This window comes from Henckelia pumila, chromosome 3 (genome assembly GCF_033568475.1).
Source record: "Henckelia pumila isolate YLH828 chromosome 3, ASM3356847v2, whole genome shotgun sequence".
Classification (NCBI taxonomy): domain Eukaryota; kingdom Viridiplantae; phylum Streptophyta; class Magnoliopsida; order Lamiales; family Gesneriaceae; genus Henckelia; species Henckelia pumila.
Genome location: NC_133122.1, coordinates 89,858,107 through 89,885,659, shown reverse-complemented (window position 1 = coordinate 89,885,659; position 27,553 = coordinate 89,858,107). Strand labels below are relative to the sequence as shown.

At 36.8% G+C, this 27,553-nt stretch overlaps 1 protein-coding gene and 1 long non-coding RNA gene across 12 annotated transcripts; both read right to left on the bottom strand.

The window, feature by feature from the left end:
* Window positions 1-217: 217 nt before the first annotated feature.
* On the bottom strand, window positions 218-4,360 carry LOC140889184 (uncharacterized). 11 transcript variants are annotated; one of them, XR_012152123.1, is made up of 6 exons: window positions 3,653-4,360; window positions 2,025-3,460; window positions 1,698-1,832; window positions 1,159-1,220; window positions 876-1,030; window positions 218-736 (listed from the first exon to the last, which is right to left on the bottom strand). It is a non-coding gene; the product is annotated as an uncharacterized lncRNA (long non-coding RNA). The 11 variants fall into 11 exon arrangements; XR_012152127.1 differs by having other exon boundaries at window positions 876-1,014; XR_012152128.1 differs by having other exon boundaries at window positions 876-1,832; window positions 2,025-2,112; window positions 2,865-2,985; window positions 3,192-3,460.
* Window positions 4,361-7,475: 3,115 nt separating this feature from the next.
* Window positions 7,476-9,883, bottom strand: LOC140891108 (wall-associated receptor kinase-like 8). Its single transcript, XM_073299412.1, has one exon. The coding sequence runs from the start codon at window positions 9,690-9,692 to the stop codon at window positions 7,494-7,496; it is 2,199 nt and encodes a 732-aa protein (XP_073155513.1). The 5' UTR covers window positions 9,693-9,883; the 3' UTR covers window positions 7,476-7,493.
* Window positions 9,884-27,553: the final 17,670 nt, after the last annotated feature.

Genomic DNA, 27,553 nt, shown 5'->3' with positions numbered 1-27,553 from the left:
GGTCCACAAGTCAATCAAATTCCGTATAGGTGTTTTAGCGTAATATTATCAAGTAGGGACTCCAATGGACTCTAATTGATTAGATTAAGACAATATGGTGTCTTCATCACTCTTTTACAATGTATAGATCATTGCAAAGGCAAATATATGTTGTAATAAGTTTGTAAATGATGCACGAGTCTAACAGAATCCGTATAGGTGTTTTAGCTTAAGAATATTAAGTTGGGAATCCAATGCACTCTAATTGGTTTGAATAAGCTAGTGGCGTTGTACAATCCCCTTGATTGTCAAGGCATCAAAATCCATAAAATCTAAAGATACAAGTCAAGAAAGTAGATAAAATAGGTGAGAAAGAAACAACCATCCTTGTCCACGGTGCGCGTTCATTATCACAACGAACAAATAAATATCGACAAACTTTAAATTTGACACAGCTTTCTCATATGGGCTAGCATGATTCTGTCCAAATTCAAAAGGTCCATCCATTATTTGGAAGATAAGAGAAAGAATAGACACCAGAAGTGGAAAAGCTCAATTTTTAGAACCTAAAACCGAACTCAATAATAATATAGAATCAACAAGATATATACAATATAATACTTGGCTGCCTCAATGTGTGGCAAAGCACGAGATGAATCCGCGGAGTAGAGAAAATGAACTTCCAAGTTCAATATGCCAGCATATTTTGACAATCACTTGTAGTGTTATGACTCTTCTTTGAAGACGGTGTCATTCTCTGCCAACATAAAGTAACTAATGAAAATATCTAAAGAAACAGAAATAAGACAACACCACTAATTGCTGTCCAAACAAGCTAACATGTGAAACAAAATTTATTATTTTGTGAAATCAGATGGACTTTGATGATTGTTTACAAGAATAAGAAGCTGGAGTGGTTGCAAAGTGGTGAATTCAGGAAAGAGCTCCTGTTTGTTAAAGAAGTTGCACTTTTGGAATAGAGCGGATCCCATAAGTTTTCATCACTAAGCAAACCAGCGGATGCCGTCATGCCAGCTGCAGATGTCTCAGCCTGAGAACAATATTTTTTTTCTCCCAAGTTGGCTTAGATAAAAAACAAACAGTAAAAAAAAAAGAAAAATGGTTAAAAAGACCCCGTCAGAATTCGGCAGGGTAGAACTTGAGGTTTCAGAAGTTTGCCTTGTGCAAATCAATTTTTCGGGTTTTAGTTTCACAAGCTTGTCCAATGCAAATAAATTTTCCTATGAAACAAAAACAATCAGCACATTAAGGGCTAGAAGGTAAACTGACAGATGATGACATGTATCCAATATAAATATTTTACTCACTATAATTGTATGAACTTTGATGTGCTAGATAGTAGTTTACAAACACACAATAATTTGATGTATGAAAATATAAAAATATGTAATGAAATATACCCTTGATCTGCTGAGAATTTGAAAATTGAACTAACGAGAACTATATGGTCACTGTTGACAAAATGAGAGTTTTATTTTCCATTCTTTAGACCAGTCAGTACTATGTCAATATATAATAGGAAAGATTTTTCGGGTGAAAGATTTTTCGTCTTGCACTCATCATGAATCAAGGTATAATCATGCAATTAATATTCACTTGAAGTTCCTAAACAAGTCTATAATTTGTTAAAGAGTTTAATAACCCTATCTAAACATCAAAATCACCAAATAAAACATCAAGGTATCGAGAGAGCTTACACTCATGTAGTTCACATCTTGAGGAATCATGTGATTCTTTGCACAATTGTTTACAAAAGCTTAAAATGTCAGCTTGGTTTCCAAAGATAATACAATGGAATGAGAGTTCTTTAATTTCTTTATTTGAAGGTTTCCCTATAACCGAGAAACAAGCATATAAGCATCACTTTTAACTCTTCTACATCACTTGATATCAAAAAGATGAAATGTATCCTATATAATTATTTTACTCACTATAATTGTATGAAATGTGATGTGCTAGATGGTAGTTTACAAACACACATGAATTTGATGTATGCAAATATTAAAATATGTAATGAAATATACCCTTGATCTGCTGCATATCATCAGGTATTTTGACTATAGAAATGCAGCTACTGTTTCAGGATTTGCTTATTTTTGGGCAACTTCCCCACTATATGACAAAGATTAGAAACATAATAAGTCATTAATAGCATTGCCAAGTACAGATCAATAAATGTTGAATTTTATCAATAGCTCCATTACTGTGAGATCCACATAATATTATTAGAAATGAATCATCACTGCGGCTTTGTCGTCTTGGATACCCCAGAAAACAATACATCAAGGATTTGGGATATTAAAAAATATAAGTTTCCCATCAAGAATTTGAGAGACTAAAAAACATAAATTCCACTCTATGGATCATCAAAACTGTGAACTTATATTTACATAGCGGAGTGCCCCAACTCCCACATTATAATGTCTGCCCAGAAAATATTTTAACCCATTAAAACAAGTACAGATATGCATACGTTCCCAAAAATTTCCTAATACAGAAACAACACCACGGATGATCAACTACCAAAAAATATTCTGAGAAACATGACTCCTGGCCAAGGACACTCTCAGGTGACAAAAAAGAGCACGAAACAATGTACAAAAAAGAAAATAAAAACAAAAAATAGATGCATTCAATACACCAACAAGTGTACATCAAATCATCATTTTTATCCAAAATAGACAATAAAATCAAAGGGAAGCTGCAGAGCTACACAATGTATTGTTTTGCCGTGAAGAATTTCCAGACCCACTTAGTGTCGTCTTCTATATTAATCTTAGGCCCCGTGAAAAATCATGGCAATAAGCATCCAAGATTCGAGAGATTTAATTATTTAGCATTTGGAATGTACCTAAAACAAGTACCTGGCCACCTTCAGACAAAGTAACTTTTCTATTATGGATTCAAATGATCCACATATCTCCAATATTGCTCGTTGTTTAAGAATGTCACCGAAACAAAATAACCTACACTCAATCATCCAACCTAAAGAGAGAAAATATCACAAAAATGATATGTCATAATATGTTAAAAAAGAAGCCAAACACTGTGAAAACCTCATGTTTGGACCAGAAAACTGTGAAGAAAAGTAAAGCACCATGTTTCCATAGTCTGACATATTATGGGAATTTTAGCCAAATTTGGTAATAAATTTTGGACAGTGATAAATGTACTCGACAAATTTTCAATACAGAGTTATCATGGTAACCGCACTAGCTCACACTAGTTGAGCCAAGGCCCTTGGCAACAGGAAGATCACCAAAGTGTGGATTTGCATATCAATAGAAACTGAAAAATAAGAGGAATGACATTACAAAAGGAAGACCAGAGATAATCCTTTCACAAGTTAGTCTATTTATCAAAAAAGAAAAGAAAATCAAAGCATAGATGGGTGAAAACGAATACCTTAATTTAATGTCAAAATCAAATAAAGGCTAACAATGTGCGAAGTCAAGTCTATCTGCACCAAAAACAGAATTTCGTCACTTAAATTATGAGAAAAACACAAAACAGATGTGGGAATAATAATATCATTCTCCTAAAATTCTACAAAAATTGTTTCAGAGAAGAGTGCGTCAATACAATCAAAGCATAATCAACAGAGGAAAAGAAGAACGAACAAATCGAAACAAGATATCAATCGAGATTTTACCTTGCGCTCAGCCTGGACGATCTGGCTCACCAAATCTCACGAATCCCCAAAACTTACTAGCTTTATCCACCCTTTTGGAGCCAGAGAACCCTTTAATGAGCTTAGTGCACAGAATCACAACAGCTTTGTGACTCGAGCTCACCATGCATTGATTGGAAAACAAAGAAAGCATAAAGGAACGATACTCACAGGCTCATAGCACAATTCACAAAAAAGCTGACACAAAATCCAAAAGAATCGAGCCATTATAATTTCCAAATTTTTTTCCTTACATCGTTGCATTGCATTGCCTCTGTTCTTCGCCGAGAGCTCCAAATCGGCCTTGCTTATTGCAGGAGTAAAATTTTTGCTCTTAATCAAAATAGATTGATATGTGAACTGGACCATGCCCTCTCCCACCTCCATAGCCATCGTAGCACAAAAAATAGTCCAGGGTTTGAATGAAACCTTTAATCGATCAAACACGACTAACAAAGTGGACAAAATAGCAAGGAATAATGTTGCACAGTTTTGTTTGCGACAGGGCTTCAGTCGCAGTGTTCTTGAGATCCCAAAATCGATCCAGGCCATAACCAAGGTCTTGAGGCACTGGGGTATCACCTGGGAGGTCTCTGTGCAGTTTCCATCGGTGTAGGAGCGGCGATGGTGGTAGATTTTTGCAGGAACGAGATTGAAGGGAAAAATGGATGCGTTAACCCTAAAGGAGAGTGCAATGTAAACTACATGAATAAAACCGAGATTATATTCTATTACTTCACCAAATACAAATTAAAAAATTTATTTTCATCTTTTACTTTGTCAAATTAATTTTACTGAGTAAAAACTCACTTAAAATTTAAGGGAAGCCCTTTTTTTGAATTGATGAAGTTTAAAGTGCATTTTACTTCGTTAATTTTATAAACGAAGTAAATAACTACATATTACTTTGGTAATAGTGATTGTCGAAGTAAAAACTAGCGAAGTAAAAGACATAAATTCTACTAGTGGCACTTTTGATCCTGGCCATCCAGTTCCTCGCCTCCTCAGGATTCTCGCCTCCCAACAAGGGTTTCGGTCCTACTTGCATAAACTTATTGATAGTATAGCGGCGTCTACCCTCGTGAGGACGATGTCGATCATGATGATGGTGATGGTGACGATGATTACCACCTCCCTGACCAACACTACCATGACTTTCGTTACCTCCATCCGCCATTATCTGAAAAATTTGCACATAAAAATCCTATATGCGCAAAATTACTCAAGACTAACTAAATCTCAAGTACTAATCCCAAAATCAAAGCATGCTCTGATACCAAAAATTTAGTGATCCAACAATGAATCACCTACTAACTGGCAACTATGTCATGCATTAAACTTAATTAAAGCATAAATACTAAACAGAGAAAAACGTGTGAAAACATAACCCATAATTTACATATCAGCTTAGTACAAGAGTTCAAGGCTTAATACTGTAGTGATACAACCATATCGAAACAACTAGAAAGTAAACATTATACAGCTATATGGAATCCTGCTGTATAAAATATAACCTATAGGCTCCTGATCCCTAGTCCTGCCTCGAACTACCGGCTCCATCAATCCCGCGACCTGCCCCGTAGAATGGGGTGTCCAAGATAACAACTAAGACGTGAGCGCTAACACCCAATACATAAACATGAGTAAACATATGAATATGATGCATGCAACCATGATGACTGGTAAAGGGTCATCTGATAAGTCATGCTCAGTACAGGCGCCACATGAGTGCTGTAACCTCACGGATCAACCTATGGGTACAACAACACTCGTCTAGAACACCAGAGTAGTCAGACATACATGTCCCCGCCGTCGCGGTACTTTCAGTGACAGACTATCAAGTATAGAGCAAAGCGGCTCTATAATCAGGGTATAACAAGGTACATGCTCAACGTGTATATGCACATGGCATATGAATATGAAAAGCGGTAAATCATATATCATGCCATATAATAATGCCAAATAAATGCAACACATAAACATGTATACTCTCTGCCAATCTCAGTCAATGTGTACGTACCTCTAGGCTAGTTCAAGTCTTAGTAGGATCCTAGGTTCCAAGCCTATATTCAAAAGTTCACCGTATCACTACACAAGTTCTATAAGCCTTAAATAAGCTAATAAGTACTACCAAAACTTAAATAGATTCCGGACCATACCTTCGTCCGTAGTAAGCCCTTTGGAGTTGCTAGTCCCGGATGACTATAACCACACCTTGGTTATTTCAGAACTTTTATAATAACTGATAGGGCCCTCAAGTGTATATCTCATACTATATAACTGAAGAAGGAAACTCGAAATTCGTAATTCAAAACGAATTCTGAAGACTCCTATTTATAGGAAAATTTTCGGTCAAGTTCGGATCCTCCGAACTCAGGTTCGGATCGTCCGATCCAACTCATAGCTTGCATGTGAAACACGTCGAGTTCGGACCGTTCGATCTCCACTTTGGATCATCCGAAGTGTCCTATGCTTGACACTTGTCAAAAACCATGGCTGAGTAATCCTGCCTACTTGGCATAAGAAAGTTCGGGCCGTACGATCCTGGTTCGGACCGTCCGAACGTGCCTTAACTCCGAAGTCAGCAAACTATCTTCGGAGCCCCCGGGCTGTTGAGTTTGGATCGTCCGAAGTCCTCTTCGGACCGTCCGAACTGGCCCAAATAATGGAAGCCCAATTCTTAGTTCTGAAGTCCAATTGAACCCTGAAATTGGTTAATTACTAACTCTTAATCATGCTTGACATATTATTATCTTAAAATGGAATTTGGGTTACTACATGGTCCATGTAATCTCCACTATGTACATTCGAGGTCAATGGAAGAGGTAAGTGGGCTTTTATATATGCTTTAAAATAATGATGTTCTTGATTTCGAAAACTCGATCGTGCATTACTCGTTTCATGTCATTTGATTTCGTTTCATGTTTCGTTCTGCACTATTCCTTGTTATGCACTGTTAGAATTCAACTTAAGAAATGGTAAGAAAATTCCGTAAACATGATATGATATAAGGCCCTGATGCGGTGGGTTATAATAACCGTTTAAGGCATCGTCCCCTTAGAGGAGTAACAATTAGGGACTGATCAGTAGCCATGATTAACGAGATGAATAACAGTGCTAAGTCTAAGTACATGCTTCAGTTATGAGATATTTTGCTGCCTTGTTGCGAACTCTGATTGTTCCTTGTCTTGAATTCTGTTGCAACATGCATTAGAACATGCCTCCTTTGAATTCGTATCATGTATATATATTCGATATTTGTGTATACGATCGACCCCCCTTACTGAGTGTTTTTCAAAACACTCACCCCTTACTTCTTTCCCCAGATAAAAATGAAGAAGAACTTGAAGATGAAGAGCATAGCTAATTTTGAACTGGTGAAAAAGGAGAAATTTAGAAGTGCTGCTTTTTTTGAGTTTCTTTGTTCATATGATGATAAGTTTTAGTTTCCGCTGATGTATTTGGTTTATGATTTTCTTTATGGGATGTAAGAACAAATTTTGTCATGAAATAATATACTGGTTTTTGGTTAAAGTCTGTACTATGAGACTTGTTATTTTTTAATATTATTTGAAAACAACGCCGATGTCAACCAACCCCGATTTCGGGGCGTGACAGTTTCCGATCTTTGATGACAATAAATAAACATGAGACTCAAATAACGGACCATGTATTTGATTTTGCATGAGGTAGAATATTATGATCTACTTTACAGTAGGTAGTTTTTTATTCAGACTCTATAAAATGTATACACACACTTTAGAGACAAATTATAAACTTTCAAGAAATTCAACTTCGAAAAAAATACTCTTGTAGTATGATCTCATAAACTCAAGATAGGATGAATATGGAGTGACGATGTGGTTGATGAAGTGATGGAATTTGAGGAACTTGCATCAATTGAATTTACTTCAGCTTTGTCTTCCTCATCATCATGATGAAAGGCTGCAGTCCCTTCTTTGGACATTTTAATTCCTTCTAACTCAACCGCAACTTCCTTCATTGTTGGCCTTTTCTTTCCATTCAAGTGAAGGCACCTTCTCGCGAGTTTTGCGATGGCCATGATTTCTATCTTTAGGCCTTCTTTGAGCACCAGAGGATCAAGAATCTCCAACAAGTTGTCCTCCTCCATCGACCGCAAGAAATGTATGACCAAGCTCTTTCCTTCTTCTGCTGATCTAGCCGTTGATACCGCCTTCTCCCCAGTCAAAAGCTCCACCATCACGACACCGAAACTGTAAACATCGCTTTTTTCAGTGAAATGGCTCGATCGGAAGTACTCTGGATCCAGGTAACCAAAAGTGCCCAGAACTCTAGTTGTTAAATGAGTTTGATCAATGGCAACTGATCTTGATGTACCGAAGTCGGATACTTTTGCCCGATATTTCTCATCCAGGAGAATGTTGGAGGACTTGACATCCCGGTGATATATAGAAACCGATGTGGCAGAGTGCAAGTAGGATAGAGAGTTAGCTACATCTGTGGCGATGCGCACACGCATCTCCCATGTCAACGGGAATTCGTCACTTGGATCATGGATATGCCGAAACAACGTGCCGTTGGGGATGAACTCGTACACCAGTAGTGGAATTTCAGTCTCCAGGCAACATCCCAACAGCTTGACAATGTTTCTGTGGTTTATTTGTGATAAAATGACAACCTCGTTGATAAATGTCTGGATATCGCCTTCACTTATTTTCTTGGACTTCTTAACTGCCACGATCTTTCCATCTGCCAGCATTCCTTTGTAGACAATGCCTTGGCCTCCACGGCCGAGCACACGATTTTCGTTGTAGTGATCAGTGGCTTGTGCTAAATCTTTTGAGCTAAATAGCTTGATTTTCTCCATGCCTTTTTCTGAAGCAGAGAGCTCATGTTGTTCCAGCAACAACCCACCGTTTCGTCTGAAGTTCTTTTTCTTTCGATTAGCTCTAATTTTTTTAATAACAACATTCAAAGATGTGCCCGCCGCAATGATCAAAAGTAGAGCGTTTAACACAAAACCGATTACGATAGCTAGCGATTTCAGTTGCTGACCCGCATCACATCTGTAAGACCCAGGTGTGTTGATACAAGTGCCGTAGCAGAAATGAAGTTTTCTATCACTACATTCATCGACGTCGCGACAACCTTCTGGTAGATAAGGATTTCCCTCAAATCCATCATGGCAAGAGCATAATCTAGAACGTCCTCCTACGTCGGTATACCTTTTATAATTATAGCCAAAATGATCATGGTATTCATGATCATCTCTACCAAAGCAACTAGCACTAGAGGAAATGATGGGGCTGTCTGATACCCACTCCAGTGCCAAACTTGCAAACCTGAATTCTTCATCAAAGGGATTTAACAAATCACGTTGAAGGCCTTTGTACTTCTTATAATCCCTTTGGAACCACACCTCCTCCGCAAGAAACGCGTATCCGCAAGAATTAACATTTTTTCCTAACGGCATAGTGCTGAGATAAGTAAAATCAGGTTCTTGAAGCCCTGTTTCGATCGAAATGTGGCAGCAGTTAACACCATTGCAATTGTTCATGAGGCCTGTCATGTTGGCATCACATATGGCCATGCATCCACCGATTGTCGTCGACGTTTGATTAGCACGAAACCATCCGGCATTTCGGCAGCCTAAAACAACCAGCTTATTGTAGGATGCAGAGATAGTAAAAGGACTTGCCAATAAAGAATTGATCAAGGACATTGTCCGCTGTTCATCAGTACAAGTCATTGGTGAGATATTTTGTTTCACTTGAACAATGCCTTTCAGGGAAATATTGACTACTTCCAAATTGATTCTGCTTAGGAATGGGATTGAAGAATTATGGCAAACTACCGTGAATGAGGAACTCTCACTGCATTTCGAGCCAATCCCGAAGGGATAGGGAATGGTGATATTCCCACACTTTTCCGGGCACCCGGGCTTCGACATAGACACCGATTGAGACAGTACTACAATTTCCCAGCAGCGTAGGAAGGAGATGATCAGTAAGAAAGGAAATCCCATCTTCTTCTTGGCCATGTCAGTTGCTTAAAACTTATTAGCCTGCAGATATATATATGGCATTTGGATAACTTGTGACAGATTAGTTTATTTTCTTAAAGTTGCTAGCTAGAAGTAAAAACCCATTCAAGAAGCAGAATCATGTAACAATTAATAAAATATAATTAATTGCTTGGGTTTTCATGTGCTTACCTTTTTCTTGTTTATCTCTCAAGTGCATGTGATCGATCACAGACCTAGCTTTCGAAACCAAACATTATGATAAATTCAAGAAACCAAATAAATCATTTAATTTCTAGTATATTATCTAATTGTGTACGTGTACTTGATCAGAGCTTTGCATCGAGTATCTACTGGGCATGGCCATGACTTCGAGGGTTGACTCACAAGTCCGAAATACTTAATTCACACGCTTAATTTAATGGAATTGGAATATTCAAATAGGAGAAAAACCCAGTTCAATCTCTTATATATGATTGGCTTATTTTTCAGTTTGATCTCAAATATTACAACGTTTTTGGTTTAGTAAACGTTTATCGAGTTGGTCTTTCCGTAAATTTTATGGTTCAAACTAATTACATGCATGACATCTGTCAGTCATGTCCTTAAAATAGTCAAAATTTGAAAATGTTTAGGCCCAAATCAAAAACACTGAATTACATTTGGGATCAAACGAATACGAGACCAAATATCTAAGACTGAATCGGGTCTTTCTCCCGCTTAATATAATCATTAAATTGAAATAATGATCAATTCGGACAAATTTTTGAAACGTTTAGTACTAAACCGAGACTATATTTTATTATTTGGAGCACATACCTTTATTTCTTGTTTGATTGAGTCTTCTACTTCACACTAGACCTGGCCAAGGGCCGGGTTGGGCACGGAACCGGCCCGTGGTCAACGGGCCGATTAACCGGGTCAACAAGCTTGACTCAGAACCGGGACTAGGGATGGAAATAGGTCGGGTCTAAATCCGACCCTGCATGAAACCTGCCCCAGACCCATCCCGTCAAAGTATTTATATATATATATATATATATATATATAAATTTAAAATATACATGTATATATATAAATATAAAATATATATGTAATATTAAAAATATATAAATATATTTTTATACTAAATAATTAATATTTTATCCATAATTTGAGTATATAATACTATTGTATTGAAATGAATTTATTTTATCATCATAAGTTTAGTATAAAAATGTATCATTATAATATTTTTTTGGCTAATAATTATTAATTAATTACAAATTGATAAATTTTAACTTGTGAGAATATTTTTTTATCTTAAATATTATCGTTATAGATTTGAAATTAAATTTAATGTTTTTTTGTTAATTTTTACAATTTTAAATTTATTAATTTAATAAGTTTAAAATTATTTAATTTTTGGAGGGCCCAACGGGTCTAACCCGGATTGGATCCGTCGGGTTCGCGGGGTGGGATGAGTCCAAAGGGTGGAGGGTCGGGTGGAGGGTTTGCCAAACCCGCCCCAGACCCACCCCGTTGCCATCCCTAACCGGGACCAGTCTCAGTTTTCACTTTGGAAAACCTCCAACCCGATAATGGTCGTTGGATCTCTCAACGACCATGATTACGTAGCCGTTATACCCCAACCGACCCGCCGGGTCTACCGGTGACAATTTTTTTTAAAAAAAATCATATTTTTTTATCTATAAATACCCCTAACCCCTTTTTTTTAACACAATTTTGCTCTCCATTCTCATAATTCTCAATTCTTTCTAGTTTTTTTATTATAAAAAATATCAAGTTTCGATTATTGGTTTATTGTCAATTGTTGATTTATTTTCATAATTACTCCAATTTTATATTTATACAAATGTTCGGAGCCGGATTAAGTCGTAGGGGGTGACAAAGGAAAAGGAAAGAAAAAGAGCATCATGCCACCCGAGGTCGAGTATCCTCAATTCAATATCGATGGCTTTGATCTTGAATATTCCGATGAGGAAATTGATCAAGAACTTTGACAAGAGGCTCAACCAAGACAATAAGTTCAACAACCACATCATCGTGCTAAATCAAATTTCGGCATTCTCTTTTCAATCGGATAATGAATCTCAATTTTTTAAATATAAAGAAGGTAGATTTAGAGAAAAAACTCTTAAATTTTTATGCAGTTGAACAAATTTGTTTTGGTTTTAGTGATAAATTATCTTTTGAAAATTGGCTTTTTACAAGTGCAAATCCTTCTATTAGATGTATCCTAAGAAATAGTCTTAAATGCACAATGAAAAAATTAGTTGTTGATCAAAAGAAATAATTAATTAAAGAATTTTCTAGTTTAAATAATAAAGTTTTTTTGTGTTTCGATATTTGGAGTGTTCATTGGTAAAGTTGTTCATATAGAGTATTACATGTCATTGGATTGATAATAATTGGAGCATTCAAAAAAGGTTGCTTGCATATAAATTTTTTAACGAAGCTCACACGACACAAAATATTTCTCAACTTATATTTGTTATTTTAGAAGAATATGGTCTAACTACTCAAGTTTTTTCAATGTTTTTTGATAATGCTAGTGCAAATACTTCTAGTATTAGTGAGCTTATTGAAATATGCAAATCATCGTTAGGTGGTAAATTTTTCCATATTAGGTGCACATTTCATATTTTAAATTTGTGTATTCAAGATGGACTAAAATATTTAGGCACATGTATTCAACCAATTAGGAACACAATTCATTATTTATGGACACATCTCCAAGTTATGAGGCAATGAGAAAATTTTGTAAAGTAAATGATATGAAGCCTAAATAGTTTGCACGAGACATTCCAACTCGTTGGAATTCAACATAAATTTTTATTATTATCTTTTCAATATAAAGATTAATTATATACATTTTTTCATCAATATGTTCAAGCTCGTGATATTTATTTGTTTTCAAATCAATGGAACATATGCACTAGTATTTGTACAATTTTAAAAGTTTTTTAATGATGCTAGTGATCAATTATTTAGTGTTTATTATCCTACTTCACATTTAGTTTTAACACATTGTTGCAACATTGATTGTATTTTTCATGAACATGTTAAATCTAATGATAGTGTTTTATCTCAATGTATTCTAGTCGTGAAAACAAAATGGAAAAAATATTTTTTGGTCATTCCTAAATTTTTTATGTGCTTTTGTTTTAGATCCTAGACTTAAATTAGATTGTTTAAGCTACATGTTAACATTATATTATGAATCTTTAGAGTCTATTACGAAAACGGTTCGTACTATCTCATTGATTTTGTTTAATATTAAAACACATTTATATGATATTTATAATGAATATAACATCAAATATGGTGGACAAATTATTTCACATGAAACACAATCTACTGCAACTAGTAATGTTAGTTCTAAACTTACTAAAACACAATTTTTATTAAGGGAACGGACGAAACATCCACAAGGATTCTCAAGTTTCAGTCAGGAACTTGAGAATTATTTTACTACTACTTTTGATTTTAGTAATACAGATGAGGAAAACTTCGACATTTTGAGATGATGGTCGCAAAAAACACAAATATATCCAATTTTGTCTATAATTGCAAAATAAATTCTAGCTTGTGTGGTTTCAAATATTGCAGTAAAGAAAGATTTTAGTATTGGAGGAAATATATTGGACGAGAGACATTCTAGCTTAAGGCCAGAAAATTTGGAAGCCCAATGTTTGCTCAATGATTGGTCAAAAGCCGCTAACCGAACACAACATATTAAAAGTAATGAAGAAGACCAAGATGATACTGAAGGAACATCTGAAACTACGACGGGAGGAATGCGAGTAAATGTGATTGAATAGAATAAAATGTAATTGATTAATATAAGATGTTGAAATTTTAATATATTGTTTATTGAATAAATGTAATATTTTTTTATTGAAATATGAAATATTTGATTGAGTTTATTTTAAATTAGTTGTCCTATAAAAAATTTAAATAAAATTTGTTTTTTTTTAAAAAAATTTGAAGAAGCAGGAAGCGCCTAGGCGCTAGTCACACCTGCCCAGAATTTAATTTTCTTTTTTTTTTTTTAATTTTAAGAGTTGGCCCGGACCCGAAAACGGTGGTTAACCGGACTCGGATCGAAACCGGCGATAGGCGGGCCAATTAAGGGTTGGTAAAAGGCTCGGCCAGACCGGGACCGTGAACAAGTCTACAGTTCACACTTTCGAATTTGAATTGAATAACCATACTATGTATTTCAACTGTTGTAGTGCTTCAATTGGAGTGTCTCTTGGGTAAGAGCTTGTACTTTTCAACACTAGCTATCTTGCAAGATGGGTTTGACATGAAGTCTTCCATGCAGTTGGAATTTATTTGTTTAAAAAGTCGTTCGTATTAAATTGACGCTCTTAAATTACAAACAACTGAGGTTGAGAAAAAAAACAAATCTTTAGTTTCCTGATTTGTTTTAATTAAATCATAATCAATATTGCTATGGGACTCATTTTAATAATTTCCAACCATCTTCAACTTCTGGCCTTTATTTTCTATTCAAGAAGTAAAAAGCCATTCAAGAAGCCGAATCATGTAACAATTAATCAAATATAATTAATTGCTTGGGTTTTCATGAGCTTACCTTTTTCTTGTTTATCTCCCAAGTGCATGTGTCGATCACAGACCTAGCCTTCGAAACCAAACATTATGATAAATTCAAGAAACCAAATAAATCATTTTATCGTAAAACAATATACTAGAAAAAATATTTTCTAGTTTTATAAGTTGTATTGATTATTTCTAGTATATTATCTAATAGTGTACGTGTACTTGATCAGAGCTTTGCATCGAGTGTCTACTGGGCATGGCTCATGACTTCGAGGGTTGAATCACAAGTCCAAAATACTTAATTCACACGCTTAATTTATTGGAATATTCAAATTACAAGAGAAAAACCCAGTTCAGTCTCATATATATGATTGACTTATTTTTCAGTTTCATCTCAAATGTTACAACGTTTTCGGTTTAGTAAACGTTTATCGAGTTGGTCTTTCCGTCAATTTCATGGTTAAAACTAATTATAGAAATTACATATGTCAGTCATGTCCCTGAAGAAAATCAGTCAAAATTTGAAAATGTTTAGGGCCAAATCGAAAACACCAAATTACATTTGGGATCAAACAAAAACGGGACCAAACATCTGAGACAGAACCGGGTACCATTAAATTGAAGGAATGATCAATTCGAACAAATTTTTGAAACGTTTACTCGTTTAGTACTAAACCGAGACTATATATGTTTTTATTATTTGGAGCAATTAGACCTTTATTTATTGTTTGATTGAGTCTTCTACTTCACACTTTCAAATTAGAATTGAATAACCATGCTATGTATTTCAACTTTTGTAGTGCTTCAATTGGAGTGTCTCTCGGGTAAGAGCTTGTAATTTTCAACACTAAGCTATCTTGCAAGATGGGTTGACTTGAAGTCTTCCATGCAGTTTGAATTTGTTCGTTTAAAAAGTCGTTCGTATCAAATTGACATTCTTAAATTACAAACAATTGAGTTTGAAAAATCAAATCTTAGTTTCCTGATTTGTTTTAATAATCATAATCAATAATGCTATGGTCATTTTAATAATTCCCAACCATCTTCAACGTCTGGCCATTATTTTCTATTCAAAATATGTAGGCATTTATTATAATTTACGTTTCCTTTTATTTTTTAATCATATAAAAAAATTATGGTCATTTTATTAGAACATTTTATTAGAAAAATCACCCGTGAATTAGATAGAGAAAAAAAACAGAAGAGATTATATATACATTATCCTCATTAAAATCTTGAAATTGCAAAAAAACCTTTATAAAATGATCTATTAATTTCCCATGTTTTTTCAAATATTATTCATAAATATCCTCATTAAAATTTTATAAGTTGTATTAATTACTTCGAGCAAATACCTCTTTTCTAGTTTATTATATATGTAACTGTGTGTACTTAAATACAGCTTTGCATCGAGTGTCTATTGGGCATGGCTCATGACTTATGAAAGAACGTGCATATCACCTTTCTTTATCTTTTAGATTTTGCGTTTTCTTGACAATGTTGTTTAATTGATCTTATCATGTATATCTTACTTGATCGGCATTGAATATCTTATATCTTGTCAAATATGTTATCTTATCAAATATGTTATCTTTTCAAATATGTTATCTTATCAAATGTATATTGTAAATTGATGATATATTTCGTAACCGATTTGTTGATGAGATATCTTATCAAATATTTTTTATGTAGGATTTCCAAAAGGATATTGAAGATCTATTTAAGCGCATGATAAGAGATCATAACGAGTGCAATGAAGCGAGATCAATACAGAGAGAATAGTTCAAAATATAATTGAGAGTTGATCGAGATTTTTTTGAAGAAACTTTATTGTCGATCGTTGCCGAATAACCGTGTTGCCGTAAAGTGTTGGAGACACTTGAAGAATCACGCGAGTGAAGTATTGATTCGAAAATGGTTCCTTGGTTTTTGTTTTTGGGCACATGTGTTAAACATCATATTGGTTTTTCTATTCTAGGTTTTACTAGTTTTTATGATGTTCTTTATTTTCTCAATTTATTGAGAAAATTAGGTTTTCATATATGTTCACTAGTGATTTTTATAAACTGGTTTGTTTTTCTAGTTATCATTTTACCATGAGGCACCGCACAAATATTAATTACTTGTGCATAAATATTTGTGTTATTTATTTTTTATGTTTAATTATTCCGCTGCATAGTATGTGTGTCTTGAAGTATTGAAGAGACAACACTTATTCTGAAATTTATTTTATGGCATTTCTGCAGTTCATACCGTCAAAACCCTTTCAAGTGGAATCAGAGCCATACACTTGACGATACTAAGTGAGATTCTGGTTTTTGTGTTTTGACAGGATGGATTTATCACTTGTTGAATTGATGCAGGATGCCGGTGAGGATGAGTTCTCTCTTGAAAAATGTGCAAAAAATATATGAAGAGTTGTTTGCAGATTAGGTGATGAGGAACAAATGGATACTGCAAGATTATTGGTAGTATTTTGTTTTTGAATGTTTGTCGCTTTGATAATATGCTCAGTATGTGTTTGTGTGTCGGTTCTTATTGTGATAATTCGAGAGAAATTGACATTTCAAAGAACCCATCTCGACACTCTCGCACAAAACACATTGACGTTGGGCATCACTTTATTAAAAATTTAGTAGGGAAAGGTTTGATCTGTATGGAGTTTGTTGGAACAAATAACCAACTGACAGATATATTCACAAAAACATTATATTTTGAGAGATTCTCCAACCTAAGGAAATATTTTAGCATGTGCTCATTTTAATCACCCACGGTTGATGTCTCCAAGTGTTGCCAACACTGAAGGACAACACCAAACATGCATTTGCATTTTTAGGACTTTAGACATACTGCATTATCATTTTGTCCTATGTTTTGCACTGTTTGATAACATTGACTAACATGCTGTAGTTTTTTTTTGCAAAAGTTCTTTTTAGATCACACTTGACATGATAATGTGCTCTAACTAAACCACGAAGTAGTTGAGGGATGTTCGTGTATTCCATGATCTTGTCCCATGCGAAAAGTGGTTTCGCAAATTTAGAGTATAGTTTGATAAAATCTCACTGATTAATCTTTCATGAGAATCAAACTCAAAATCAGAAGAAAATTGGAAAAAGCTACCTAAAGGAGTCCGAGGAAGATCGTTCTTTTAGTGTGCAGGCTACCACTTCTGAACCAAAACAAAAAATTGTGATACATGGCTCTGTAAGTGTGAAAAATTCATCAAAATATTTTGAAAACTACAGTGTTGTTGGGAGATGTTGCCAACACTAGTGCTTAACATGTATTGTGCACACACTCTACATGCATTTTCTTGTTGAATCACAATGCATTATGTTTTAGGCATAACTTAGGTCATGCATATGCATTAAATTGTGAATATTTCTTGTTCAGAGGTTAACGTTCTAAACGGACAAAATAAGGTGAAATACCCTATTTGCTAAAAATTGATATTCTGTGATTGAGAATGTTTTAGTGGAGTTGAGGCGATGTGGAGTCATTTAAGGGAATATTTGGGTGGTTTTAATCTCGGATTATTGCCATAATTGGGTTGACTTATCTCTTTAATTCAAAAGTTTACCCAATGATTTTTTTTCTCATTGGAAAGTGTTTCCGCAGAGGTCTTTTGGAAGGTAAAGGGTCTTTTGGAAGGTAAAGGTTTGATTGTGGAATTCTTTGCATTGTTCAAGGGATGATTTTTTTCACCCCATATTTTGTACAAATTTGATTAACATCGCATCTCTGTTTTGTACTATTCAATTTTCTCTCTTACTCCCTGCTCAATTTTTTTTCTGGACGCATTGATAATGTTTCTCCTTGTGTTATAGCATCGAAAGGTTCCTACCCTCGTCTATGGGATTCTGGAATCACATGGTTTTACTTGAGACATTATGAGTCCTTGTCTCTGGTTGGTGAAGAGTTGAAGGTTGCTTATATTTTGCAGAAATGAATGAGGAATATAAACCTAACTCGGTCTGCATTTGGTGTTGAGTCGTGTGTTGCCAACACAATATGTTAGCACTAATGAAGCTTCGCGCTACACTGCTCCCGTCATTAATTTTTTACAGTTCACTCTTTGTACTATGAAGCCTTACTGGTTGATTATTGTTTGTTCTTTGAACTGAACTTTTCTGGACAAAAAGGGGGAGTGGTGACAAAGACAAATACTGCAAGTACTTCTAGAGAAGTTGATGAAACAAACTGCAAGTACTTCTGGAGCATATGAAGTTGATGAAACAGAATAATCGGAAGCTGGATTTGTTTTTTAATTCTTACTTTCTCTTATTAGTTTACTTGTTTGCTCTGATTATTAAAATTGTTTTGCTCTGAAGTCTTGTTAAAATTGCTAAATGCTCTAATATGCTTTTCTGCTACTGCTGCTCTGATCTGTTGAGTGTTGAGAGTAAGTGTTGCCAACACTACTCCACAACACTTAGTGCTGACGTGATTAAATTCAGGGGGATCATTAGTTATCTAACTCAGGGGGAGTTATTTGCACTTATGTTTCTTGTCCAGAAAGGCAAAAAATGGGAGTTTGAAAGAACGTGCATATAACGTTTCTTTATCTTTTAGATTTTGCGTTTTCTTGACAATGTTGTTTAATTGATCTTATCATGTATATCTTACTTGATCGGTATTGAATATATTATATCTTGTCAAATATTCAAATATGTTATCTTATCAAATGTATATTGTAAATTGATGATATATTTCGTAACCGATTTTTTGATGAGATATCTTATCAAATATTTTTTATGTAGGATTTCCAAAAGGATATTGAAGATCTATTTAAGCGCATGATAAGAGATCATAACGAGTGCAACGAAGCGAGATCAACACAAAGAGAATAGTTCAGAATATAATTGAGAGTTGATCGAGATTTTTCTGAAGAAACTTTATTGCCGATCGTTGCCGAATAACCGTGTTGCCGTAAAGTGTTGGAGACACTTGAAGAATCACGCGAGTGAAATGTTGATTCGAAAGTGGTTCCTTGGTTTTTGTTTTTGGGCACATGTGTTAAACATCATATTGGTTTTTCTATTCTAGTTTTTACTAGTTTTTATGATGTTCTTTATTTTCTCAATTTTTTGAGAAAATTAGGTTTTCATATATGTTCACTAGTTGATTTTTGTAAACTGGTTTGTTTTTCTAGTGATCATTTTGCCATGAGGCACCGCACAAGTATTAATTACTTGTGCATAAATATTTGTGTTATTTTTTATTTTTAATTATTCCGCTGCATAGTATGTGTGTCTTGAAGTATTGCAGAGACAACACTTATTCTGAAATTTATTTTATGGCATTTCTGCAGTTCATACCGTCAAAACCCTTTCAACTTACACGGTTGAGTCACAAGTCCCTAATGCTTAATCCAAACGCTCACATTATTGGAATCAAATTACACGGAAAAAGATTCGGTGTAGTCTAAGATGTCTGGTTACTTTCTTGATTTTGACTGAATATCAATTTAATGGTTAAAAGTAATTATATATAATTATATATATATATATATATATATATATATATGAGCATAATTAATTATATATTATTGATGTGGTAAATCATGAGGCATTGGATTTATGGTTAGGGTAAAACCCTTAAAATAGGTTGAACTTTACTCAGTTATGCTCCGGTCAAATTTGAAACATTTATGACAAAGAGAGTATTAATTGGCTGAGCTTATAAGCTCTACAAAATAACTGCAGTTATGAGCTTTTAAATTTGTTTGGAAATATTTTTTTTATTATTTAGCAGCTTATAATTTGTCAAAATTAAATAACCTGTTTGACAACTTATAAGTTATTTTTCAAAAAGTTGTGTTGGGTTCAGAAAAACAAGAAATCTTGATGTCGATGATAATAAAACTTGTTATTTTGTTTTTATCATATTTAATCAAGTGTGTAGTTGGAAGATTTGATATGTTGAAACTCAAATTTAGTCAAGTTAAAAATCTAGCACAGTTGATTGTTTTGAACATATCTCATAGAGTGATGATCTAAATGACTAGACGCCAAGACTGTTGAAAAACAAACGCAAATATCTACAAGTCATATCTCATACCAAATCGATTTATTTGGATGTTATCTAGGTGATATGGTAGTCACAATTATCCACACATCATCGTCATAAGTTAAAGTCTGAATCGAAGCTTAAGATGATGACACCTTAAGATGAATTTTTTGATTCTTTGCAATATGAAGGAAGAGTTCAAATTTGTATACAGGTTCGTATTTCGGACATATCTCTCTCCTACGAACTTGAATTCGAGTTATTTTTTATTCAATGAAAATCCAAGACAAAGAGATAAAACTTTTGTAACGCCCAAAATTTATCTTAATTGAGTTTATTTGAGATAATCGAAGATTATAGAATTCGAGGATCGATTTGTTTTTGATCAGAGACTATTTTGCAATTTTTGGATTTTTCAGGGACTAAAGTGTAAAAATAGGATTTGTTATATTATCTTGAGTCTTGACTTGTTCTTCTTTATTCCTCTTCCTTATCCTCCACCTCCAACTCGTCTCCCTCCATTGTTGAAGAACAAAACGTCTCTTCAAGCTTTCAGATTTGGGTTTTTGTTTGATCCGTCCGGTAGAAATTAAATCTGAAGGCATATTCGAGATCACAACATTGAGAGCTTTGTTCTATCGTAAGCATTTCTTCGATCAGATATAATTTATTTTCCAGATGTTGTTAGAATCGAATGAGTTTCGAGTATGATGTTATTGAACTAGTTCTTATCGTTTATTCTCAGTCGGATCGAAAAAAAAACGTCGTTTGGAATTGTTATGATTTTTGAGGCATAAGTCAAAAATTGGAGTTTTGAAATTTGATGAGTTTGAGTCTTTATTGATGATTTGGTATTGATTTGAGTTGGTTTCGATACTATACTGTTGTCTGTGTTTCTGATTTGATTAGTATATAGCCGTTATGCCGTCGGCTTGAGATTATAGATTTTGGGGAAATTGTTGTGAGTTTTGGATTGGTTTTGGATTGATTGATGTTGATGTTCTTAATTATATCCTTTCAGAATTGTTGGAGCATCGTTGGACTCGGAATTATTAGAGTTCGAATCGTCGAAGAGTCATTCGAGGTTTGGTATCGAGTTTACCTTTTTCGTTGAATTGATATTCGTTTGGATTGTGATGAGAATTCTTGTCTTTGTAGAAATCCAGTTTGGAGAAACATTTGAATCAAGAAAGGTATAAGACGACTTTGGATGGAATATGAAGATTAACTTGAATCCGGATTGATTCGAGTGTCCTAGAGAAATCACATACTTGCATGCCTATGTGAATTACTTGAATTACATGATTTAATGTTTTAGTTTTTCATATACATTCCTATTGAGCCGAACGTTTCGTTTCATTTGAATAATACGATCTGGGGATTATAGTCGAGTGACACTGGTAGACGATTTACTACAGTGACCAATCAACTCTCTATTGAATGCTCCGGAGTCTGGAGGATTGATGTATACATCGTCCACCTTGAAAGGTAAAGTTGGTGTGATTGTTGTGATATTTCATCCTCGGGATCCCAACCAAAGAATCGAGGAAATGATTTTTCTTTTGATTATCCGGATTGATAATCTAGACTTTTGAAGTCATGCATTCATTTACTCTCATTTTTAATATATTGAAGTTGATTTATTTCATTTTTGAGATGCCTTTTTGATATAACATGTTTGTCTCTTTTACTAGGAATATTATTCTCACTGGATTTATCCGGCTGTTGTTTTGTCTTTGTATGTGTGCTTGGCAACAAGTGGGGCATGACCGAGTCAGAGATCGCATGGCTAGTTGGGATGTGAAGATAGAGTGAGGACTTGGTGTTAGAAGTCGATTATGTAATCGAACTTAGATTGTACTTGTATTGTATTGAATAAACTAGACCGAAGCATATTCTACTAGTTTGAATGTAGTAGCCCGTAACCAAAATCAGTAATTAAGAAATTAATCATAATTACTTGGATAGAGTTCGAAAGCTCCGAAGGTGAGTTCAGAAGCTCCGAACAGGATCGGAAGCTCCGATGCAGGATCGGAAGCTCCGATGGTATTACGTCAGGCATGACGTTGGCAAGATTTGAAGCTCCGATCAGGATCGGAAGCTCCGATCACCCAAGTGATATTTTGACACGTGGTAGATCAGGATCTCCGAAAGCTTCGATGGCAGGATCGGACGTTCCAATCAAGGATCGGAGGCTCCGATCGTTGTCTATAAATAAAAGGCCGAGAATTCATTTTCAATTCTCAATTCCAGATTTCCTCTTTACTCTAGTCATATTCGAGTTGTTCTAGCCTTCCTAGGCTTGACCCGGGAGTCATCGAGGCGTTCGATAGTCGTAGCGGAGTTGTGCCCAAGTTCTGGAGGCATCGACATTAAAGGGCTAACGACGGACGAAGGTATAGCCTTTTCTTCCTATAAATATTTAGGAGTATGCAATAGCTTAGTTAAGGTTTTTAGAGCACTATAATGATAGTAGTATCATTTGGCAGTGTAGAGCAGACTATAGGCGTGGACCTAGAGTTGGTAGAGCTTGCACTGATTTGAGGTACGAAAGTAATGTTCGAGATATCCTGACTGAGTATGCATGTATTATGTGACTGCATGATTTATATGTCATTGATTTATGCTGCATTCATTTGCATACTGAGCTATCTCCTTCGAGATGTCTATTAGTAGGGTTTTTCCCTATCCTGTTAGTGGTTGGACTTCCATTGATTTGGGTCCGGCATATCCACTTGTTTTATGGTATGGGAGCCACCTCCTGAAGCGACGGCACAACGTGCTACATACCAGGGCCCGATCTGTCTCTGTTATCTGATCCTTGAACTCGAGTTTATAGGGAGTTCACTTTTCATGCATGTATACTCATACTCTCGTACTGAGCATTTTACGCTCACGTCTCGTACTCTGTGTTTCTGGACACCCTATTCCATGGGGCAGGTTTGCGATTGGATGAGGCGGGTGGATCCAAGAGGGGCTAGGCAGTGGTTGGACAGCTGGAGCTTCGCCTAGGTTTTATTCTGTTGTTATTGGATTTATACAACTGTTCGATTGGGTTGTATTATATTTGGGTATTTACAGATTCCTTGTCTTGGGATTGTATAATATTTATGGTTTCCGCAGTTTTATTCTGATATCCATTTAATTAAGTTAATTGCATGTCTAAGTTCTGTTTAGTAGGTGATCCAGGTAAGGGTCACTACATTTATGGTATCAGAGCATGCAAAAGTATTCTTGGGATTTAGTCTCATCATGAGGTATTTTTGTTGATGGCAAACTACGATGATGAGAGTAGCCATGGAAGTGGAGGCGGTCGTTGGGGCGATGCCGACCGAGAGCATCGTCGAGAACGGCGCCATCATCATCATGACGACGAGCGTTTCACTGTGCGTCGATTCTTAGCTATGGGTGCTAAGCCCTTAGTTGGAGGTGAGTCTTCGGAGGATGCGGAGAACTGGTTAGACCGCATGGAGATGACTTTTCAGACTTTCCACTGAACCGAGGAGCAGAAGATGGAGATCCTAGGTTATCTTCTGGATGGACGTGCGCGCAGGTGGTAGAGGTTTACTTCTACACCTTTTGTTGCGGCGAGAGGAGTGGCCACCTGGGCCGAGTTCCGCACAGCTTTTCAGAAGTTGTATTTTCCTCCTGCACTCCGTCAGTCGAAGGCAGGCGAGTTTCTGAGTCTGCGACAGGGAGCCATGTCTATCGATGAGTATCAGCAGAAGTTCTTTGATCTGCTATCCTATTGCCCCGAGATTGCCGATAGCTCTGAGATGAAATATAATCTGTTCCTTAAAGGCCTTAACCCTGAGATCCATGACCATGTGGCGGTTGGTGACGACATGTCCTACGAGGGTTTGGTGAGCCGTTGTCACCAGGCGGAGGACAGCATTCGGTGGAACAGGTCTTTCCCTCAGTCGAGGCCTGCTAGTTCTTTGGGTCCCCGTGCCAAATCTTTTAAGAAGTCTGGATCTACTTCTTCCTATGGTTCTAGAGGTGTTGTCCGTTTTGGTAAGAAGGACAAGTGTGATCACTGTGGGAAGAACCATCCATCCGACAAGTGCCGTAGAGCTTCTGGAGCTTGTTTTCGCTGTGGAGAGACTGGTCATATCAGGAGGGATTGTCCATTATCTGGGGGAGGCGGTTCTGGTTCTAGTTCTGGTTCAGGATCTGGTTCTCAGGCCATCGTTCAGCAGAGGTCGCAGGGACAGCCTGCTGGGAGTTCTCATTTGAGGTCACGAGCTTCTGGCCAGGTGTTTGCCCTAAGACATGATCAGGCAGTGGAGGAGAATGAGAAAGTCATCGCAGGTACTTTTCTGCTTTATGGTATACCTGCTCTTGTACTTATTGACACTGGTGCATCTCATTCCTTCATTTCTGCACGTTTTGTTAAGAAGCATAAATTACCATGCATTGCACTAGACGTAGTGATGTCTGTTTCTACTCCGACGGGCCAATCTTCTTTGGCTAAGAGCCTAGTGATGGGTTGCCCTTTAGAGTTCGAAGGGAACATTCTGTTAGCGAATCTCATGGTTCTGGCGATGGATGACTTTGATTGCATTCTGGGAATAGATATGTTGACTACCTATCGAGCTTCAGTAGACTGCTATCAGAGATTAGTACGCTTTCATCCGGAAGGGAGTGATAGCTGGTTTTTCTATGGTGAAGGAGCGCGACCCCCGATGCTTTTGGTATCAGCTTTGAGAGCCTGTCGAGCTCTAGAGTCTGGCGGGGAAGGATACCTTATCTATGCAGTTGATTTGTCCGCTGAGAGCATTGGGATAGAGAGCATTCCGGTCGTGGATGAATTTCCAGATGTTTTTCCTGATGAGATTCCGGGTTTTCTTCCTGTTAGGGAAGTCGAGTTTGGCATAGAGTTGATGCCGGGTACTTCGCCTATTTCTCGAGCACCGTATCGTCTGGCTCCATCAGAGATGCGTGAGTTGAAAAATCAGCTACAGGACCTTTTGGACAAGGGGTAAATTCGTCCTAGTGTATCTCCTTGGGGAGCTCCTGTTCTTTTTGTAAAGAAGAAGGATGGGTCGATGCGGCTGTGCATTGACTATAGGCAGCTGAATCGTGTTACAGTGAAGAATAAGTATCAGTTGCCTTGCATTGATGACTTGTTTGATCAGCTGCAGGGTACTTCTATTTACTCCAAGATTGACTTGAGATCTGGGTATCATCAGTTGAGAGTTCGTGATCAGGACATAGCCAAGACTGCATTCCGTACTCGCTATGGGCATTACGAGTTTCTAGTGATGCAATTTGGTTTGACTAATGCGCCGGCTATATTAATGGACCTGATGAACCGTGTCTTCAGGGAGTATTTGGACAAGTTTGTCGTGGTCTTCATTGACGACATCTTGGTGTATTCGCGTAATATGGAAGAGCATGTTTCTCACTTGCGGTTGGTACTGCAGACTCTTCGAGATGAGCAGTTGTACGCCAAGCTGAGCAAGTGTGAGTTCTGGATGGATCGAGTGGTCTTTATTGGCCATATCATATCCAGGGAGGGGATTTCTGTTGATCCAAGCAAGATTGAAGCGGTACTTAATTGGTCGCATCCGACGACGGTTGCTGAGATCCGTAGTTTTCTGGGTCTAGCAGGGTATTATCATCGCTTCATTCTGAACTTCTCTCAACTAGCTCGACCTTTGACGCAGCTTACCCGCAAGGGTGTGGATTTCGAGTGGTCCTCCGAGTGTGAGGAGAATTTCTATGAGCTTCAACGGCGGTTGACTTCTGCGCCAGTGTTGGCATTACCGTCAGGATCTGGAGGGTATGTGGTGTACACTGATGCTTCTCTTCAGGGGTTAGGTTGTGTCATGACTCAGAATGAGCATGTGATCGCATACGCTTCTAGACAGCTGAAGCTTCACGAGGACAACTACCCAGTCCATGATTTGGAGTTATCAGCCATTGTGTTCGCTTTGAAGATCTGACGTCCTTATCTGTATGACGAGAAATTTGAGATCTTCACCGACCATAAGAGTCTCAAGTATTTGTTCACTCAAGCGGAGTTGAACATGAGGCAGAGACGTTGGATGGACTTTCTTAAAGACTATGATTGCGAGATTAAGTACCATCCGGGAGCTGCTAATCCACTGCTGATGCTTTGAGTCGCAAGGTGCGACTATCCGCACTTCAGACTTGTTCGATGTCTAGTGCGATCAGTGACTATTGTACTTCAGGTTATACCTTCAAGCATAAGAAATGTATGCAGAGTATCCAGATGTTTGCAATATTATTTGAGCCAGCTTTGTATTCACGGATTCGAGATGCTCAGATGTCTGATTCGAAGACCCAGCGTTTGGCTCGTCTAGCTAACGAGGGTAGCTCATCTGGATTTCACTATCAGTCAAATGACTTTCTGTGTTTGTCTGGTAGGCTTGTAATTCCGCGGGATGTAGAGTTGCGAGAGGAGATTTTGTCTCAGGTGCATCGCACTAAGTTGAGTATTCATCCTGGGAGCAACAAAATGTACAAGGATCTACGTACTCGTTTCTGGTGGAAAGGAATGAAACGCAGTGTTTATCAATTTGTTTCGAAATGTTTGGTGTGTCAACAGGTCAAGGCAGAGCACCGACGACCTGGAGGATTGCTTCACAGTCTGCCTATTCCTGAATGGAAATGGGAGTTTATCACAATGGACTTTGTGACCCATTTGCCGGTATCCCCGAGGAACTGTGATGCTATCTGGGTTATGGTGGATCGACTCACCAAGTCAGCGCATTTAATTGCCTATAGCCGAGAGTACTCTGTGGATCGCATGGCACGGATGTACATTCAGGAGATCGTTCGACTTCATGGAGTGCCTGTGAGCATTGTCAGCGATCGAGACCCCAGGTTTACTTCTAGGTTCTGGGGGAGTGTTCAGCGTGCGATGGGCACCACTCTCAGTTTGAGTACCGTTTATCATCCGGAGACCGATGGACAGTTAGAGCGCACTATCCGTACTTTGGAGGATATTCTTAGAGCGTGCGTCATGGATTTTGGTTCAGCCTAGAAGGATCATTTGCCATTGATCGAGTTCGCGTACAACAACAGCTATCATACTAGTATTGGGATGACACCTTTTGAGGCGTTGTACGGGCGACGTTGTCGTACTCCACTCTTCTGGGAAGAAGTGGGGGAGAGACAGGCTGAGGGACCGGAGTTTATCCAGCAGGCGATAGACATTGTTGATCAGATCAAGAAACGGATTAAGACTGCACAGGATCGTCAGGCCAGCTATGCTAATACCAAGCGTAGGCCTTTGCAGTTCGATGTCGGGGAGAAAGTGTTTCTGAGAG